At 37.5% G+C, this 21,336-nt stretch overlaps 2 protein-coding genes across 14 annotated transcripts in view; one reads left to right on the top strand and one right to left on the bottom strand.

Moving 5' to 3' along the window:
• ANKS1B (ankyrin repeat and sterile alpha motif domain containing 1B) overlaps window positions 1–21,336 on the bottom strand; it is a 1,150,138-nt gene that overhangs the window by 802,415 nt on the left and 326,387 nt on the right. The window lies entirely within an intron of this gene.
• On the top strand, window positions 14,498–17,869 carry GARIN6 (golgi associated RAB2 interactor family member 6). Its single transcript, XM_082419527.1, is given in 4 exon segments — window positions 14,498–16,802; window positions 16,808–16,903; window positions 16,907–17,107; window positions 17,109–17,869. Coding segments are annotated over 4 exon segments (831 nt in total). The 5' UTR covers window positions 14,498–16,706; the 3' UTR covers window positions 17,547–17,869.

The following is a 21,336-nucleotide window of genomic DNA, read 5'->3' as shown; positions in this document are numbered from 1 at the left end:
CTTTGGAGACTTCTTACCTATATGGAATACATTTTTGCCTTATCTCTAAGTTTCCATTTTTCTGGACAGGATAGAACATTTTCTCACCTGAAAGTATTTCCAAGTAGACCCATACTGACATGGATTTCACTATCAGTATTAGGGTTCTAATTTCTTTATTCCATAGACCAGTGGTCAGTAAATTTCAGCAAAAATCCAACCTACTGCCCATTTTCATAAATAAGGTTTTTATTAAATAAATTACAACAGAGATCATATGGCATCAAAGCCTAAAATATTCACTATCTGACCTTTACAAGAGAGAGTTTGCAGACCCATGCCATAGACGATTCATTCAGCAAATATCTATTAAGGGCTTACAAGGGTAGGTAGGTAGCTAGAGTGGGTTGCTGGCTGAAATACTGTAATTTAAAATTACTTTTTAAATCAAGTTAAAAAGTAATTCACATTGCATTATATTCTTCATTATGATTAATTATCACAGATAAGGAAGAATTTGAACAACTTTTGCTATGGAAAACAATACAGCAGGTGACTCAGGATGTATTATTATTAGGAAGTGCTCTACTCTTACTGTTTCTACTACTAGTTAACATTTATTGAGCATTTACTGAGTGTTATACACTATTACAAGTACTTAATATAAGCAGTATATGTCATTTATTCCTCACTATGTCACTAGGATGTAGGTAATATTATTATCCTTATGTTATGAATGATGAAATAAAGACTTGAACTAATTTATTTCTGAGGTCCCACAGCTTGTGTTTGTTAGAGCAGGGACTTTACAGAACATGCTTTCATCCCTGGGGATACTGAAGCAGAGACTGGATGACTTCTTAAAAGGTATAATGGTTTATACTTTTAAAAGGGATCAAAAAATAATGGCTGCCATTTATTGAGAGGTCACTATGGGTCTGGCATTATTCTATGTGTTTTAAACACATTCTCTAGCTTTCATATCACCCTATAAGGTAAGTATAAGTTCCCTCTTTTACAAATGAGGAAAAAAGTATAGACAGGTTATTTGATTGACCAAAGGCATATTCCTACTAAGTTGCAAAGCTAAGATTAAAACTTAGGTCTACCTGACTCTTTTGATTATACCAAGCTGTTAACCATTTTTTAAAATCCTATCCATACTTCCAGATTATATGAAAAGGAACCACATTTAAAATTAAAGATACAGATATTCAACAATGAAATATCAGGCAGGGCAAGTAATGAAAGAATAACCCATGCAATTAAACTAACAAAGAGAAAAACAGAGAAATCTGAAATGGAGTTCTAAATGTAAATAGAGAATCCATTCCTAATTGCAACTAAGATCAAACTCAGAATAAGCCACAATAGAATTTTCTGGAGACACTAAAATAATCAGAAACTGTCACTAATTCTTTTCCTAATAGAACTGATGATCAATTAACATTTAGCAGTTATCTTTGACACAATCAGATATGCCCTTTTCCAAGGGAGGAAGGGCCAGGTCAACCCATTTCCACGCTTTTGTTGAAAAAACATCTGAAGATGTACATGGGAATAGTACTCTTAGAAGGCATGATTGAATGATAAAGAGTTAAAAAAAAGGAGGACCTCTGGGCTGTAGGGCCAAATACACCTGTGATGGAATATTCACCTCTGCTAGTTCATAACTATATCACCATAAACAAGTTAATTAGCTTCTCTGCACCTCAGTTTCTTCATCTTAAAGGCTGCTTGTGAGAGATGAGGTAGAGGGCACAAAGCATGCCTTCTGAGAATATATCCAAATTACGGAATTATTATTCTTCCAGTTGTAATCATTTTTTTCTCAGGGAAGGTCTTAAAGAGAAAATATTTATTTTCTCATTTATTCCTTTTCCAAATTTGCATACAGACACCATATGTCTGTTTGGTTTGAAAAGCATGAGAGGAAATATTTGTTGTGTACCTACTATGGATGGGTAGGTTAATAGATGTTGAAAAAAGGAAGAGCATTTCAGGTACTGGAAAAAGACTTATGGAAACGCTCAGAATCTGGAAAGTTGATATATGTTCCAGTTCCTGGCAACTACTCTAGTTTTCAGCATGACAGAGGGGAGAGTAACAGGAGCCATATTGTAGGTAATTCTCAAACACCATGTTAATGAATTAAGATCCTGAAAAAATTAGCTAAAAACTCACTAAAAACTCAAAACTTGCAACGTGCTCCACTCTGTCAAAAAATATTCTGTGGTCATGCACTTGTCACCTCTAACTCAGCCAAATGGTTACTCCCTTTATAAGCTGATTGACCAGAAGCCTATCAACTTTACCTTCTCTGTTAAGCATAAAAGCATTCCTTCTGCAATATGACTCATATTATGAGATTTGAAATACATTCTTACAACAGCTCTTACAAGTAAATATCCATAGCCAAAAAGTACAGAACAGGGGACTTCCCTGGTGGCACAGTGGTTAAGAATCCGCCTGCCAATGCAGGGGACATGGGTTCAAGCCCTGGTCAGGGAAGATCCCACATGCCGCGGAGCAACTAAGCCCATGCACCACATCTACTGAGCCTGCACTCTAGAGCCCACGAGCCACAACTACTGAGCCTGCGTGCCTAGAGCCTATGCTCTGCAACAAGAGAAGCCCACGCACCACAACAAAGAGTAGCCCCGGCTCACCGCAACTAGAGAAAGCCAGCACACAGCAATGAAGATCCAAGGCAGCAAAAAATAAATAAATAAATAAATTTATTTTTTTTTAAAAAGTACAGAACAGGATGTTTTGAGAAAAAAACACTCAAAATAAGAAAAAAATCTCTTAGGAAGTAATATGATGCTAAAATATAAAAATCAATAAAGAATGGGAAAATAAAGTAGAGAATGAAAAACCAAAGAGAGGAAAAATGAAAGACAAAAATGATGAATGCAGATACTTCAACACCAAATTAGTAAATACTCAGGTAAAAAGAGAAGCATAAAAGTGAAGGAAGAAATAAATCAAAGAAAAAAATCAAAAAGTATTTCCCAAAACTGAAGGACAAAATCTTGATATCAAAAGGGATGACTTATGTGCACCATGACACATTTTTAAAACCCCACACCTAGACATAAACTTTTTAAAAATTTTTATTAAAGTATAGTTGATTTACAATGTTGTGCTAGTTTCTGCTGTATAGCAAAGTGAATCAGTTATATATATATCCACTCTTTTTTATATTCTTTTCCCATATAAGTCATTACAGAGTATTGAGAAGAGTTACCTGTGCTATACAGTAGGTACTTATTACTTATCTATTTTATATATAGTAGTGTATATGTCAATCCCAATCTCCCAATTTATCCCTGCCCCCACCCCCGCTTTCCACCCTGGTAACCATAAGTTTGTTTTCTACATCTGTGACTCTATTTCTGTTTTCTAAATAAGTTCATTTGTACCATTTTTTTAGATTCCACATATAAGCGATATAATATGGTATTTGTCCTTCTCTGTCTGACTGACTTGACTCAGTATGACAATCTCTAGGTCCATCCCATATTGCTGCAAATGGCAATATTTCATTCTTTTTTATGGCTGGGTGACATTCCATTGTACATATGTACCACATCTTGTTTATCCATTCCTCTGTCAATAGACATTTAGGTTGCTTCCATGTCCTGGCTATTGTAAATAGTGCTGCAATGAACACTAGGGTGCATGTATCATTTCGAATTATGGTTTTCTCCCAATGTATATCCAGGAGTAGGATTGCAGGATCATATGGTAGATCTATTTTTAGTTTTTAAAGCAACCTCCATACTGTTCTCCTTAGTGGCTGTACCAATTTACATTCCTACCAACAGTGTAGGAGGGTTCCCTTTTCCCCACACTCTCTCTAGCACTTATGGTTTGTAGATTTTTTGATGATGGCCATTCTGACCAGTGTGAGGTGATACATTGTTCTTTGATTGGAAGAATCAATATTGTCAAAATGACTATACTACCCAAAGCGATCTACAGAGTCAATACAATTCCTACCAAATTACCAATGGAATTTTTTCACAGAATTAAAGCAAACAAATTTTACAATTTGCATGGAAACACAAAAGACCCCGAATAGCCAAAGCAATCGTGAGAAAGAAAAACGGAGCTGGAGGAATTAGGCTCCCAGACTTCAGACTATACTACAAAGCTACAGTCATCAAAACAGTATGTTAATAGATAAGCAACAAGGATTTAGTATATAGCACAGGGAACTATTTATATTTTTATTGGGATGTGTAATAATAAAAAATAAAAGAAGCTTCATTTTGAAAAAAAAACAAACAAACATTATGATACTGGCACAAAAACAGAAATACAGATCAATGGAACAGGACAGAAAGCCCAGAGATAAACCCATGCACATATGGTCACCTAATCTATGACAAAGGAGGCAAGAATATACAATGGAGAAAAGACAGTTTCTTCAATAAGTGGTGCTGGGAAAACTGGACAGCTACATATGAAGAATGAAATTAGAACACTCCGTAACACCATACACGAAAATAAACTCAAAATGGATTAAGACCTAAATGTAAGGCCAGACACTATAAAACTCTTAGAGGAAAACATAGGAAGAACACTCTATGACATAAATCACAGCAAGATCCCTTTTGACCCACCTCCTAGAGAAATGGAAATAAAAACAAAAATAAACAAATGGGACCTAATGAAATTTAAAAGCTTTTGCACAGCAAAGGAAACCATAAACAAGACAAAAAGACAACCCTCAGAATGGGAGAAAATATTTGCAAATGAAGCAACTGACAAAGGATTAATCTCCAAAATATACAGCAGCTCATGCAGCTCAATATCAAAAAAGCAAATAACCCAATCCAAAAATGGGCAGAAGACCTAAATAGACATTTCTCCAAAGAAGATATACAGATTGCCAACAAACACATGAAAGGATGCTCAACGTCACTAATCATTAGAGAAACGCAAATCAAAACTACAATGAAGTATCACCTCACACTGGGCAGAATGGCCATCATCAAAAAATCTACAAACAATAAATGCTGGAGAGGGTGTGGAGAAAAGGGAACCCTCTTGCACTGTTGGTGGGAATGTAAATTGTTACAGCCACTATGGAGAACAGTATGGAGGTTCCTATACAAACTAAAAGTAGAACTACCATATGACCCAGCAATCCCACTACTGGGCATATACCCTGAAAAAACTGTAATTCAAAAAGAGTCATGTACCACAATGTTCACTGCAGCTCTATTTATAATAGCCAGGACATGGAAGCAACCTAAGTGTCCATCAACAGATGAATAGATAAAGAAAATGTGGCACATATATACAATGGAATATTACTCAGCCATATAAAGAAATGAAACTGAGTTATCTGTAGTTAGGTGGATGGACCTAGAGTCTGTCATACAGAGTGAAGTAAGTCAGAAACAGAAAAACGAATACTGTATACTAACACATATATATGGAATCTAAAAACAAAAAAAAAGAAAAGGTTCTGAAGAACCTAGGGGCAGGACAGGAATAAAGATGCAGACGTAGAGAATGGACTATAGGAGGTGGGGAGGGGGAAGGGTAAGCTGGGATGAAGTGAGAGAGTGGCATGGACATATATATACTACCAAATGTAAAATAGATAGCTAGTGGAAAACAGCCGCACAGCACAGGGTGATCAGCTCGGTGCTTTGTGACCACCTAGAGGGGTGGGATAGGGAGGGTGGGAGGGAGACGCAAGAGGGAGGAGATATGGGGATATATGAATACGTATAGCTGATTCACTTTGTTATACAGCAGAAACTAACACACCATTGTAAAGCAATTATAGTCCAATAAAGATGTTAAAAAAAAAAGAGAACAATAAAATAATCAAATATTTTAAATGGATACAGGACTTGAATAGACATTCTCCAAAGAAGATATACAAATGACCCACAAGCATATGAAAATATGCTCAACATCACTTAATTGTTAGAGAAATGCAAATTAACATTACAATGAAATGTCACCTGAAGCCCATTAGAATAGCTACTATCAAAAAAAAAAAACAAACAGAAAATAACAAGTGTTGATGAGGATGTGGAGAAATTGGAACACTTGTGCATTGCTGGTGGAAATGAATGATGTGGGGAACTATAGAAAACGGTATGGTGGTTCCTCGAAAAATTAAAACTAGAATTTCCATATGATTCAGAAATTTCACTACTGGGTATTTATCCGAAGAACTTAAAGTAGGATCTCAAAGAGGTATTTGCACATCCATATTCACAGAAGCATTATTCACAAGACCCAAAAGGTGGAAACCACCCAAGAATCCATCAATGGATGAATGGATAACAAAATGTGGTACATATATACAATGGAATATTACTCAGCTTTAAAAAGGAAGGAAATTCTAAAACATGCTATAATGTGGATAAACCTTGAGGACATTATGCTAAGTAAAACAGCCAGTCACAAAAAGACAAATACTGATATGATCCAACTTAAATGAGGTAGAGTAGTCAAAATCAAGAGATAGAGGGCTTCCCTGGTGGCGCAGTGGTTGAGAATCTGCCTGCCAATGCAGGGGACACGGGTTCGAGCCCTGGTCTGGGAAGATCCCACATGCCGTGGAGCAAATGGGCCCGTGAGCCACAATTACTGAGCCTGCACGTCTGGAGCCTGTGCTCCGCAACAAGAGAGGCCGCCACAGTGAGAGGCCCGTGCACCGTGATGAAGAGTGGCCCCCACTTGCCACAACTAGAGAAAGTCCTCGCACAGAAACAAAGACCCAACACAGCCATAAATGAATGAATAAATAAATAAATGAATAAATAAAAATTTTTTAAAAAAAGTATTTGTTCCTTCTTCAAAAAAAAAAAAATCAAGAGATAGAAAGTAGAGTGGTGGTATACTTTAAAATGGTTACTATATTAAATGTGTATTTAACCACAATTTTTTTTAAGTTCAACAGGGAAATGTATGCAAATGTAACATTTAAAATCAATAGAGAGGGACTTCTCTGGTGGCGCAGGGGTTAAGAATCCACCTGCCAATGCAAGGGACATGGGTTCGAGCCCCGGTCCAGGAAGATCCCACATGCTGCGAAGCAACTAAGCCCATACGCCACAGCTACTGAGCCTGCACTCTAGAGCCCGCAAGCCACAACTACTGAGCCTGCGTGCCACAACTACTGAAGCCCCTGTGCCTAGAGCCCCTGCTCCACAACAAGAGAAGCCACCGCAATGAGAAGCCTGAGCACCACAATGAAGAGTAGCCCCTGCTCGCCACAACTAGAGAAAGCCTGCGCACAGCAACGAAGACCCAACGCAGCCAAAAAAAAAAAAAAATCAATTGAGAAAGGCTGGACTATTCAAGGAATGATGATGGTACAATTGATCATTAATTTGGGAGCGGGAAGGAACCCAGGATAAATTATAGATTTAAAAATACACACCACATATATATATGCATATATACTTACTTATACACATTATACGTTTACATTATTATACATTTACAGACATACCTCATTTTATTGCGATGCACATAACTGTGCTTCACAGATTTTGTACAAATTGAAAGTTTCTGGCAACCCTGCATTGAACAAGTCTATAATTGCCTTTGTTCCAAAGCATTCGCTCACTTCATGTCTCCATGTCACATTTTGATAATTCACAATATTTCAAACATTTTCATTATTATTATATTGTGGTGATCTGTGATCAGTGATCTTTGATGTTACTACTGTAATTGTTTGGGGGCTCCATGAACAGTGCCCAAGTAAAAAGGAAAACAATCGATAAATGTGTGTTCCGACTGCTCCACCAACCAGCCTTTCTCTTCCTCTCCTCAGGCCTCCTTTTTCCATGACACAACAATATTGAAATGATGCCAATTAACAACCCTACAGTGGCCTGTAAGTGTTCAAGTGAAAGGAAGAGTCGCATGTTATCTCACTTTAAATCAAAGCCTAGAAACAATTAAGCTTAATGAGGAAGACATCCTGAACGCTGAGACAGTCCAAAAGCTAGGGCTCTTGCGCCAAACAATCAGCCAAGTTGTGAATGCCAAGGAAAAGCCCTTGAAGAAAATTTAAAGTGCTACTGCAGTGAACACACAAATGATGAGAAAGTGAAACAGCCTTATTGCTGATATAGAGAGTTTCAGTGGTCTGGATAGAAGATTAAACCAGCCACAACATTTCCTTAAGCCAAAACCTAATCCAGAGCAAGTCCCTAACTCTCTTCAATGCTATGAAGGCCAAGAGAGATGAGTAAACTGCAAAAGAAAAGTTTGAGGCTAGCAGAAATTGGTTCATGCAGTTTAGGGAAAGAAGCTGTCTCCAAAATAGAAACGTGTAAGGTGAAGAAGCAAGTGTTGATGCAGAAGCTGCATCAAGTTATTCGGAAGATCTAGCTAAGATAATTAATAAAGGTAGCTATACTAAACAACAGATTTTCAATTTAGAGAAACAGCCTTATATTGGAAGAAGATGCCATCTAGGACTTTCATAGGTAGAGAGAAGTCAATGCCTGGCTTCAAAGCACCAAAGGACAGGCTGACTCTCATGTTAGGAGCTAATGCAGCTGGTGATTTCAAGTTGAAGCCAATGCTCATTTACCATTCTCAAAATCCTAGGGCCCTAAAGAATTATGCCAAATCTACTCTGTCTGTGCTCTAAAAATGGAAAAACAAAGCCTGGATGACAGTCCATCTGCTTACAACATGGTTTACTGAATATTTTAAGTCCACTGTTGACACTATTCAGAAAAAAAAAATTCTTTTCAAGATATTACTGCTCACTGACAAGCACCTGATCACCCATTGAGCTCAGATAGAGATGTACAAGATTCATGTTGATTTCATGCCTGCTAACACAACATTCATTCTGCAGCCCATGGATCAAGGAGTCATTTTGACTTTCAAGTATTATGATTTAAGAAATACATTTGTAAGGCTAAGCTGTCATAGATTATGATTCCTCTGATGCATCTGGGCAGTCAATTGAAAACCTTCAGGAAAGGATTCACCATTCTAGATGCCACTAAGAACATTTATGATTCATGGGAAGAGGTCAAAATATCAACATTAACAAGAGTTTGGAAGAAGTTGATTTCAATCCTCATGAATGACTTTTGAGGAGTTGAAGACTTCAGTGGAGGAAGTAACTGCAGATGTGGTAGAAACTGCAAGAGAACAAGAATTAGGAATGGAGCCTGAAGATGTGACTGAATTGCTGCAGTCTCATGATAAAATTTTAATGGATGAGGAGATGCTTCTTACGAATGAGCAAAGAGAGTGGTTTCTTTTTTTTTTTTTAATTTATTTATTTATTTTTTGGCTGTGTTGGGTCTTCATTTCTGTGCAAGGTCTTTCGCTAGTTGCGGCAAGCGGGGGCCACTCTTCATCACGGTGCGCGGGCCTCTCACTATCGCGGCCTCTCTTGTTGCGGAGCACAGGCTCCAGACGCGCAGGCTCAGTAGTTGTGGCTCACAGGCCTAGTTGCTCCACGGCATGTGGGATCTTCCCAGACCAGGGCTTGAACCCGTGTCCCCTGCATTGGCAGGCAGACTCTCAACCACTGCGCCACCAGGGAAGCCCGAGACTGGTTTCTTGAGATGGAATCTACTCCTGGTGAAGATGCTGTAAAGATTATTAAAATGACAACAGGATTTCAAATATTACATAAACTTATTAGTTGATAGAGCAGCTGCAGGGTTTGAGAGGACTGACTCCAATTTTGAAAGAAGTTTTACTGTGGGTAAAATGCTATCAAACCTTCTTGCATGCTACAGGGAAATCATTCACGAAAGGAAGAGTCAGTTGATGCATCGAACTTCATTATGATCTTCTGTTAAGAAATTGGCTCGGCCACCCCAACCTGCGGCAAATACCACCCTGATGGAGTCAGCAGCCATTGACATCGAGGCAAAATCCTCCACCAGCAAAAAGATTATAACTCTCTGAAGGCTCAGATCAGATGATGGACAGTTTTTAGCAATAAAGTATTTTTATTGAAGTATAATTGTCTTACATTAGTTTCAGCTGTATGACATAGTGATTCAATATTTTTATGTATTACAAAACGATCACCACAATAAGTCGTTACCACCTAACACCATACAAATTTATTAGTGTTATCGACTATATTTCCTATGATGCACATTACAACCCCATGACTTATAACTGGAAGATTGTACTTCTTAATCTCTCTTCCTATTTCACTCATCCCTTCACCCCCTCCTTTCTGGAAACCGCCAGTTTGTTCTCTATATCTATGAATCTGTTTATATTTTCTTATTCATTTACATTCAATGGTATTTATCTTTCTTTGCCTGACATTTTTCTTAGCATAATACCCTCTAGGTCCATCCATGGTGTCACAAACAGCAAGATTTTTTTTTTACGGCTGAGTAATATTCCATTGTGTATGTATATACCACACCTTCTTATCCATTCATCCATTGATAGTCACTTAGGCTGCTTCCATATGTTGGCTATTATAAATAATGCTGCAATGAACATAAGGGTGCATATATCTTTTCAAACTACTGTTTTCATTTTCTTCAGATAAATACCCAGGAGTACATTTGCTGGATTGTCTGCTAGTTCTATTTTTAATTTTTGGAGAGACTGCCATACTATTTTCCATAGCAGCAACAATAGTTTACATTCCCATCATCTGTGCAGGAGGGTTCCCTTGTCTCTACATCCTGGCCAACACTGGTTATTTGGTTTTTTTGTTGTTGTTGTTGTTGTTGTCTTTGATAACAGCCATCCGGACAGGTGTGAGGTGATATCTCTTTGCGGTTTTGATTTGCATATCCCTGACCACTAGTGATGTTCAGCATCTTTTCATGTGCCTGTTGACTATCTGCATGCCTTCTTTGGAAAAATGTCTATTCAGATCCTCTACTTTTCAATCAAGTTGTTTGTTCTGAGGTTGAGTTGAATGAGTTATTTGTATATTTTGTATATTAACCCCTTATTGGATATACCATTTGCAAATATTTTCTCCCATTCAGTAGGCTGTTTTCTTTTGTTGATAGTTTAGCTCACTGTGCAAAAGCTTTTTAGTTTGATGTAGTCCCATTTGTTTATCTTTGCTTTTACCTCCCTTGCCTGAGGAGACATAACCAAAAAAATATTGCTAAGACTGATGTCAAAGAGCATACTGCCTATGTTTTCTTGTAGCAGTTTTATGGTTTCAGGTCTTATATTTACGTCTTTAATCTATTTTGAGGGTTTTTTTTTTGTATATGCTGTGAGAAAGTAGTCCAGTTTGATTCTTTTGCATGTAGCTGTCCAGTTTTCCCAACACCATTTATTGAAGAGGCTGTCTTTTCCCCATTGTATGTTCTTGCCTCATTTGTCAGAGATTAATTGATCATATAAGTGTGGGTTTATTTCTGGGATCTCTATTTCGTTCTATTGATCTATGTGTCTGTTTTTGCACCAGTACCATATTATTTTGATTACTATAGCTTTGTAGTATAGTTTGAAATGAGGGAGCATGATACCTCCAGCTTTGTTCTTTCTCAAGATTGTTTTGGCTGCTCAGGATCTTCTGTTTCCACAAAAATTTTAGAATTATTTGTTCTAGTTCTGTGAAAAATGCCATGGGTATTTTGATGGGGATTGCATTGAATCTGTAGATTGCCTTTGGAGGTGTGGTTATTTTAACAATATTAATTCTTCCAGTCCATATGCACAGTATATCTTTCCATTATTTTGTGTCATCTTCAATTTCTTTCAGTAGAGGCTTATAGTTTTCTGAACAGCAGGTCTTTTACCTCCTTGGTTGGATTTATTCCTAGGTATTTTATTCTTATTGATGCAATTCTAAATGGGATTGCTTCCTTAATTTCTCTTTCTGATAGTTCATTGTTGGTGTATAGAAACAACATATTTTTGTATATCAATTGTTTATCATGTAACTTTATTGAATTCATTTATTATATCTAATAGTTTTTTGGTGGCAACTTTACAATTTCTACATATAGTATCATGTCATCTGCAAACAGTGAGAGTTGGTTGTTGTTTTGGGGGGGTTTTGTTTTATTTTGTTTTTAGGCCACGCCATGCAGCTTGCGGGATCCTAGTTCCCCGACCAGAGACTGAACCCATGCCCTTGGCAGTGAAAGTGCAGAGTCCTAACCACTGGACTGCAAGTGAATTCCCAGTGAGAGTTTTATTTCTTCCCTTTCAATTTGGATTCCTTTTATTTATTTTTCTTTTCTGATTCTTGTGGCTAGGACTTCCAAAACTATGCTGAATAAAAGTGGTGTGTTCATCCTCATCTTGTTCCTGATCTTAAAGGAACTGCTTTCTGCTTTTCAGCATTGAGTATGGTGCTGTTTATGACAATTTAGTTATTTTCTAAGACAAAATAGGTTTTCTGTACCATATCACTTCCTCTGAGCCCTACTGGAAGAATCTTTAATATTCACATTTATGTTCAAGGCAATCTAGGCTTTTTCTATCATGCTATTCAAAATTATTCCAGCTCCTATCCACTGCCCAACTCCAAAGCCACTTCCACATTTTAGTGTATTTGTTACAGCAGCATCCCACTTCTAGGTACCAAAATGTGTGTTAGTTTCCCAGGGCTGCTATAACAAATTATCACAAACTCAGTAGCTTAAAACAAAAGAAATTTATTCTCTTACAGTTCTGAATGTCAAAAGTCCAAAATGATTCTCACAGGGCTAAAATCAAGGTATTGGTGGGGCTGGTTCCTCTAGGGGAGAATGCATTTCCTACTTTTCAGCCAACTGCATTCCTTGGTTCATGGCCACATCACTTCAACCTCTGTATCCATCATCACATATCCTTCTCTGACTTTGACCCTCTATCCTTTTTCTTTTTTAAATATTTATTTACTTACTTACTTACTTATTTATTTTGGCTGCACTGGGTCTTTGTTGTGGCACACGGGATCTTCGTTGCAGCAGGTGGGATCTTTAGTTGCAGCATGAGGACTTCTTAGTTGTGGCATGTGGGCTTCTTAGTTGTGGCATGCGAGCTTCTTAGTGCAGCATGTGGACTTCTTAATTGCAGCATGCATGCAGGATCTAGTTCCCCAAGCAGGGATCAAACCCTGGCCCCCTGCATTGGGAGCGCAGAGTCTTACCCACTGGATCACCATAAGGACCGTTGGGCTCACACTGGCTCCACCTGGATAATCCAGGGTATCTCCCCACCTCAGGATCCTTAACTTAATCATATCTGCAAAGTCCCTTTGCCATGTAAGGTCACATACTCACAAGTTGTAAAGATTAGAATATGGGCATCTTTGGAAGGAATTAATCTGCTTACTACAGCCATGTCCATTATTGACTGAATTCTGTTTAAAATGTTTAACCCATATTTTCACTTACATAGTTTTAAGCACTGCCCCCACTGAATGCTCATCTTACTGAACTAACATTTTTGTCATTTCCATATTTCAAATGTTGGTTCTTTTAAAAGTTTTGGCAAGAAGAAATTCAGCAACAGAATAAGATTATGTATTGTACCACAAATTCCCAGAGCTGTAAATATCTGAGTAATTCCTTAACTTATTATTTTTGTTTGGAATATTTCCAAAGTATGTAGTAGTTTTATTACGGGGGAAAAGTTAAACCCCTATCCAAAACCGTAAGTATTCTGGAGTTGAAAGATACCTACAGTATCATCTCAATTTCAAGGATGACAAATATAAGGCCCAGGGAGGTTAAATAATTTACCCAATGACATAAACTCTTATGTAGAGGAGAAGGAACATAAATTTATTTTAAGAATGTCTAATGACTAACTATGAAAAGCTAAGAGCTGCTGCATTTATATAAAAATAATTTATTTTAAAAAAATTTTTATTGAAGTTATAGTTGATTTACAGTGTTGTGCCAATCTCTGCCGTGCAGCAAAGTGACTCAGTTATACACACATAGACATTCTTTTTTCATGTTCTTTTCCATTATGGTTTATCACAGGATATTGAATATAGTTCCCTGTGCTATTCAGTAGGACCTTGTTGTTTACCCATTCTAAGTGTCATAGTTTGCATCTACCAACCCCAAACTCCCAGTCCATCCCTCTCCCTCCCCCCTTCCCCTTGGCAACCACAAGTCTGTTCCCTTTGTCTATGAGTCTGTTTCAGTTTTGTAGATAGGTTCATTTGTGTCATATTTTAGATTACACATATAAGTGATATCATATGGTATTTGTCTTTCTCTTTCTGACTTACTTCACTTAGTATGATAATCTCCAGTTGTATCCATGTTGCGGCAAATGACATTATTTCATTCTTTTTTATGGCTGAACAGTATTGTATATATGTACACAACCACAACTTCTTTATCCATTCATCTGTTGATGGACATTTAAGTTGTTTTCATGTTTTGGCTATTGTGAACAGTGCTGCTATGAACATGGGGGTGCATGTTATCTTTTGGTACAGAAACAGGCATACAGATCAATGCAACAGAATAGAGAGCCCAGAAATAAACCCACACACCTGTGGTCAATTAATCCTTGACAAAGGAGGCAAGAATATAAAATGGGAAAGTGGTGCTTGGAAAGTTGGACACCTGCATGTAAATCAATGAAGCTAGAACACACCCTCATACCATGTACAAAAATAAACTCAAAATGGCTTAAAGACTTAAACATAAGACATGACACCATAAAACTCCCAGAAGAGAGCATAGGCAAAACATTCTCTGACATAAATCGTACCAATGTTTTCTTAGGTTAGTCTCCCAAGAATTTATTAATCTCAGTTCCAGGTAGATTTTTTATTTAGCCATCTGAGCTTCTTAAGTATTGAAGCAAATATTAAGATAGTTTTCTAAATACCTAGAGGAATTTCAGATAAAATTCATCAGACTCATGAAAATAAACATATTTGCCAGAACACTACACGTGATAGTTATCAGGCCAAGTAAGAGAGGTTCTACTGTTGTTGGTCTAATGACTGGTTAGGAAAAAATCCTGAAAGTCCTTAGGCCCTACAAGTAATATAGCTTCTGGTTTCCCTGGAGACAAGGCAATTAGCTCAGTGGTCTAGTGGAAGCCTAAGATAAATATCTTGTAACATATGTGCACAGCCTAAAAGTGCTTTTAAGAAAATCGGTATATCTTCACTTTATTTTTTAAAAAGCACCTAAATTAAATTATACTGTATCCAGTGGTACCTATTCCTTTCAACAAATACCAGAACCTCTTGGATACATTTGAAAGGTTAGTTTGATTAGTAAACGTATGTTAGGCTTATTCTCTTTCCTAATTATAAATAATGTAGACATGAAGTGGAAATCAAAATATAAAGACTTTGGACAGGCCAGTAAGAATTGCTATTGATATGTGACTAGGCCTCTCAATAAATAAAGAATAAAATATTCATATTACCAGAAATAACCAGATACTTCAATATGAAGGGAAGAAAATGTTCATTTTTACTTATAGAACAAACTGAAGACTCAAAAACTATGGCTTTATGTGTGTACGTATGTGCGTGCTATGTATATTGTCATGCCAATAAAGATATTTGAAGCTTACTGAATTTATAATATTTATAATAGCTGGCAAAATTTCTCAGAACTTTTTTTAGTAGGCCAATTTGATAATGAGTAAAGAATAGAGCATAAATGTGATGTTTAAGGCTCTTTTCACCATATAGTCAGGGTACAGATGTCTAGGGAAAATCTCAGCATTTTGAGGGTGTGTCAAAACATAAAATTTTTGATGGCTGTAAAAAAAGATATTGTTAATAAAAATAGCTTTACTCTTCCTGTTAATAGAAATAATAATTATCCTAATAAAAAAATAGAAAGTATAAAGAAAATAAAAATTACACCATCCAGAAATAAGTACTTTAAACATTTCACTGAACATATTATACTTTCATACCCAAACACACACACACAGACGATTTTACATAAATTGGACCACAAGTATAAAGCTAGTTTGAAATGTTTGTTTTGCTCTTTTTCTTAAAAAAAAAAAAATCAGGTATATCTTTTCATTTCAATAAATAGGGAACTACATAATCATTCTTATGGCTTCAGAGTACTCTTTCATAGAACACTCCATAATTTATTTAACCAAATCCTCACTGTAAGATATTAATCCTGTTTATGATGTTTTTTGCTACAATAAACCTTGATAAACATTCTGTACATCCATCTTGTTTACCACCTTGTCCAATTCTCTTTAAGGTAAACTGTCTACAATTAACTCTAACTGTCTGCAGTCAGAAGTGCTGGATAAGACAGTATGCATATTTTAACTCATACCTAACAGAAAGTTTGTCTAACCCTTTGAGAAAGCAATTTGTCAGTATGTATTAAGATCCTTAGATGTGCCCATGGGAGGAGGGGTGGTCTGCTGATCTGTGGCAGTGTGGCCTTGTGAGGGGTTTAGGCCTAGTTGGAAGCTACAGTTTCTGGAGGAGAGGTGCAGTGGAATTACGACTGAATACCAATATCTGTGCACATCAACATCTGTGCACCCTGACATCTACTGCGGCCCTGGCCTCTGCATGCCCTGACATCTCCATGCTCTAGGCAGGGCACAGTCAGGTCCAGGAGCAACTGTCTCTAGCACTGAGCAGTCAGTAATCAGCTCCCCCACCCTGTCCTCAGTCACTCAGAGACAAAGCCTGCAGAAGACCACTGTTAGCCCACCTGCCAGAGAGACCAAGGAAACAGGACGCCCTGCAAGGTGTGGTAAGGAAGGTGTGGAGGAGCCTCTAGGAGCTGTCTTGATAAAAGATAGCGATGAACAGTCAATATACATTACCATACTACAAAGCCGAAGGCAGCCTTGCAATGAGCATGTTTAATACCTACATGGGGAAACTGCAGCGACAACTGTACAAGGGGAGTACCCTATATTCCACCATGCACCAGTGTTTGAGAGTGACTTTATACAGGTCAGCAGAAAAGGAGAAGTGATTGATGTGCACAACCGGGCCTGAATGGTGACTGTGGGCATCGTTCGTACCAGCCCCCGCCTCACACTACCTGATGTCATGCTGCTGGCCCGACCAGCTGCTATCTGTGATGACTATAACAGATACGGCCCTGCCACCCAGGAAAGAGGTAAAAAGCCTACACAGATCTTAGAGCTAACCAGGCTGCTTCCTTTGAAGTTTGTAAAGATATCCATCCATAACACTAAAAAAACAACAGCTCCGCCTGAAGCTTGCCACTAGCCGCTCTATCTACCTTCAGCTGTGTCCCCCTTCAGATACAAGAGATCTTTTTATTCAGTGGGAAAACCTCATTTACATCCTGAGACCACCAGTGGAGGCTTACAGCAGCACCCAGGTCATTCCAGCTAGGGACACTCTGGACATAACTGGGTTTGAGGAAGAGAGTAAGTGCCCAGTGGTAAGCACTCTGCAATCTCTAAAAGACGAGGCCAAGGTGCTTAGGGAGAACAGCTCAAGGTCCTGCAGAGGCTTTGGTACACAGGCTCACCTGGAAAATACAGGGATTTTTGGAAGGACTCAGGGCCAAATGAGCCTCATTTGGAGGCCATGGCCCACTGAGGAGGTTCCTAGTACTTCTCCAAGGCTGTATTTCAGAGATTCCTTAACTGTCGGCAATGCTTAATTTCATATCCAATATTGTATTGCCATGTGCAGGATCCTGACCATCCAATCTATTCTTTTTTTTATGTTTCTCTTGCTTTTCTCATTTTTTTATTGGAGTGTAGTTGCTTTACACTGCTGTGTCAGTTTCTCTGTACAGTAAAGTGCATCAGCCACACATATACATATATCCCCTCTTTTTTGGATTTCCTTCCCACTTAGGTCACCACAGAGCACCGAGTAGAGTTCCCTGTGCTGTACAGTAGGTTCTCATTAGTTATCTATTTAATACATAAGAGTGTATATATGTCAATCCCAATCTCCCAATTCATCCCACTCCCCCCTTCCCCCTTGGTATCCATACATTTGTTCTCTACGTCTGTGTCTCTATTTCTGCTTTGCAAATAAGATCATCTATACCATTTTTCTAGGTTCCATATATAGATAGATGTCGCATTAATATACGATATTTTTCTTTCTAACTTACTTCACTCTGTATGACAGTCTCTAGGTCCACCCACATCTCTGCAAATGACACAGTTTTGTTCCTTTTTATGGCTGAGTGATATTCCATTGTATATATGTACCACCTCTTCTTTATCACTTCATCTGTTGATGGACATTTAGGTTGCTTCTATGTCCTGGCAATTGTAAATAGTGCTGCAATGAACATTGGGATGCATGTGTCTTTTTGAGTTATGGTTTTCTCTGGGTATATGCCCAGTAGTGGGATTGCTGGGTCATATGGTAGTTCTATTTTTAGTTTAAGGAAACTCCATACTGTTCTCCATAGTGGCTGTATCAATTTACATTCCCACCAACCGTGTAAGAGGGTTCCCTTTTCTCCACACCCTCTCCAGCATTTATTGTTTGTAGATTTTTTGATGATGGCCATTCTGACTGGCGTGAGGTGATACCTCATTGTAGTTTTGATTTGCATTTCTCTAATAATTAGTGATGTTGAGCAGCTTTCCATGTGCCTCTTGGCCATCTGTATGTCTTCTTTGGAGAAATGTCTATTTAGGTCTTATACCCATTTTTGGATTGGGTTGGTTGTTTTTTTAATATTGAGCTGCAAGCGCTGTTTATATATTTTGGAGATTAATCCTTTGTCAGTTGCCTCGTTTGCAAATATTTTCTCCCATTCTGAGGGTTGTCTTTTTGTCTTGTTTATGGTTTCCTTTGCTGTGCAAAAGCTTTTAAGTTTCATTAGGTGCCATTTGTTTATTTTTGTTTTTATTTCCATTTCTCTAGGAGGTGGGTCAAAAAGGATCTTGCTGTGATTTATGTCATAGAGTGTTCTGCCTATATTTTCCTCGAAGAGTTTTATAGTGTCTGGCCTTATATTTAGGTCTTTAATCCATTTTGAGTTTATTTTTGTGTATGGTGTTAGGGAGTGTTCTATTTTCATCATCCAATCTATTCTTGAACATACTCCAACCCAGCTAAGCTGACATGTTGCAGAATGTATGTCTCCCCATGACTGCCTTGTACTGATTTTTGTATACATCAGTGACAGTGAGATGTACACAATTTGCTAGGAGCTATCAAAATATTAAAGCACATACTACCTGACCAGCAGAAATACTAACCAAAGTGTATTTTAATAAGTGTTCTCACTGACACAAACTGTCCAAGCAAACTGGAATGATCATTGTGGTCACTGTGGAGATACTGTAGGGGGCACTGTTGCATCAAATGGAAAAGTAGACTTGAGAGCTCAAAATTCTTATTATAAGCTCTTGTTGTTTAGCTATAGGAATAGAAAGGAGCAGTCTTTCTGGTCTCACTTTATTTTACTTGTCTTTCCCTAGGCAAATGCTACCTATTCCTATGGAAGGAATCAGGATCAAGTGAGCATCAGGAGCCTTCACATAAACCCTGAAGTGTTTGGGGCCACCTATTATGATTATGCTGGGGAGGAATGAATTCATCATGCCTCCCACTTACACTGCATTTAAGAGTTCACATAATTCTGCAGTTACAAAGCCTACAGGGCCTGATAAAAGGATCAATTGTAACAACAGGCACCACCACTGGTGCTGTGCATATGACTGCAACCATGTTTGCAGACTCAGAAGAGAAACACAGCCCTAGCAAGAGCAGCCTTCCTAGATCCAGGAGGAAGTACAGTCAGCATGGTCATAGTGGTTGCTTTCAACATGTCTTAATATTGTTGTTAGCAAGGACTGCAAGCCCTCTTGTCCTCAGAGGGTACTTCTAGCCCATCAATAAGAGCTGTTGGCGTCTCCCCATGGGGCAGCATGAGTATGGTGATTGCAGGAGCAGAGACTGCTGGCAAGCATGTTGCAAAAGAGCTAAAGACTTAGTATCCAGACCCCTCATCTCAACCTTACAGAGTGAAGGCTACATGAGTGAACAGGATGGTAAACAGAGGGTCTCCACCCATCAGGACTGACTCTTTAGGAAGAGCCTCAAAGCCCTGTGCTGCACATGGTGCAGAGGTGGACATCTCATCTAAGACGGTGGAGGAAAGCAACATCATCCACCATAACACAACTCAACTCAGATTCTCTGCTCTAATAACATATGCTCTATTAACAGGAAAGGGTAGTAATAAAACTAAATAGGGATTTACAATCAGGCTCTGAACTATCTGTAACCTTCCCTTCACTTGATATTGTGATTAAATGAACAGATAACAGAATAAAATGCTAAAGATTACTCTCAAAGATCCCGATCCATCTATGATCTACATTTATTAGCCAAAGAAAATTCTAAAACTTCCAGAATACATAACCAGGGACAGAAGCAACCAATAGGAGGCAGGACAAGGTAAATTAAGCCTAGAAAGCAACATGACATCAAAGTTTTAAACTATAAATGTATTAAGCTATACTAGTGTGTCAACCATTGCACATTAATTTTGTTGTGAAATATAATAATTTTATAGTTCTGCACCATCACACACTAAAAATGTTATTGTAATTATATATATATAGATGTATATATATATATATACACATATAAATGTTAAAGGGGAGCCCATCACAAATTGAGAACATTAGTAAAAGAAGACTAGAACACTGGTAAAATAATTCTACTTTTGATTTGTTATATTAAAGACATTAAAAAAAAATACTGCATCTCAAGTAAATTTATAGATTTAATGCAGTAACAATTAAAATCCCAATAAGAATACTTTTTAAACTTGACATAGTAATTATAAAATATAAATTTAAAAAGCAGACAATGTCAGTTAATAGTTTTAATACAATAATGATTTCTCCTGCCATATATATGTACAAATATCAAAAGTGGGTCATTGTTTTTAAAAATAGGAAAATTAAGAGGTTCAGAGGAAACCCCAAGCCAAACAGGATGAAATATAATGAAAGTAATGGGAGTTACTGCCAAATGGCAAGTCATAGAAAAACCATATATCAACAAGTTAAAAACAAATATAGAGCCATATTTGAAATTTGTTAAAAGGAATTCTGGATGAAATGAATCAAAAAAAATAAGACCAAGAAGTTTAATGAATTTGATAGTTTAAAAAACTACACAACATACGCTCATACAATATTAAGAAAAAAAAAAGCTGCAGGCTGGGAAACATTTTATGGTAAATGTAACTACTAAAATAGTAATACTCAATACTTATTGGAGCAATGCAAGTCTCCATAGAAAAACAGTCAAAGAAAAATATTTAAAAATTGTAAACCAAAAGCAAGTTACTACCAAGCCTACTACCAAACCTAATAAAACAAAATAAATTAAAATTAAAAAAATAAAAGTAAATGTTAGTAAGGTAATGGAGAACCCAGATACAGTCATATATTATTGATAGC

The sequence above is a fragment of the Balaenoptera physalus genome (assembly GCF_965194825.1).
Source record: "Balaenoptera physalus genome assembly, chromosome: 13".
Lineage (NCBI taxonomy): Eukaryota > Metazoa > Chordata > Mammalia > Artiodactyla > Balaenopteridae > Balaenoptera > Balaenoptera physalus.
This window is presented reverse-complemented; position numbering and strand designations above follow the sequence as displayed.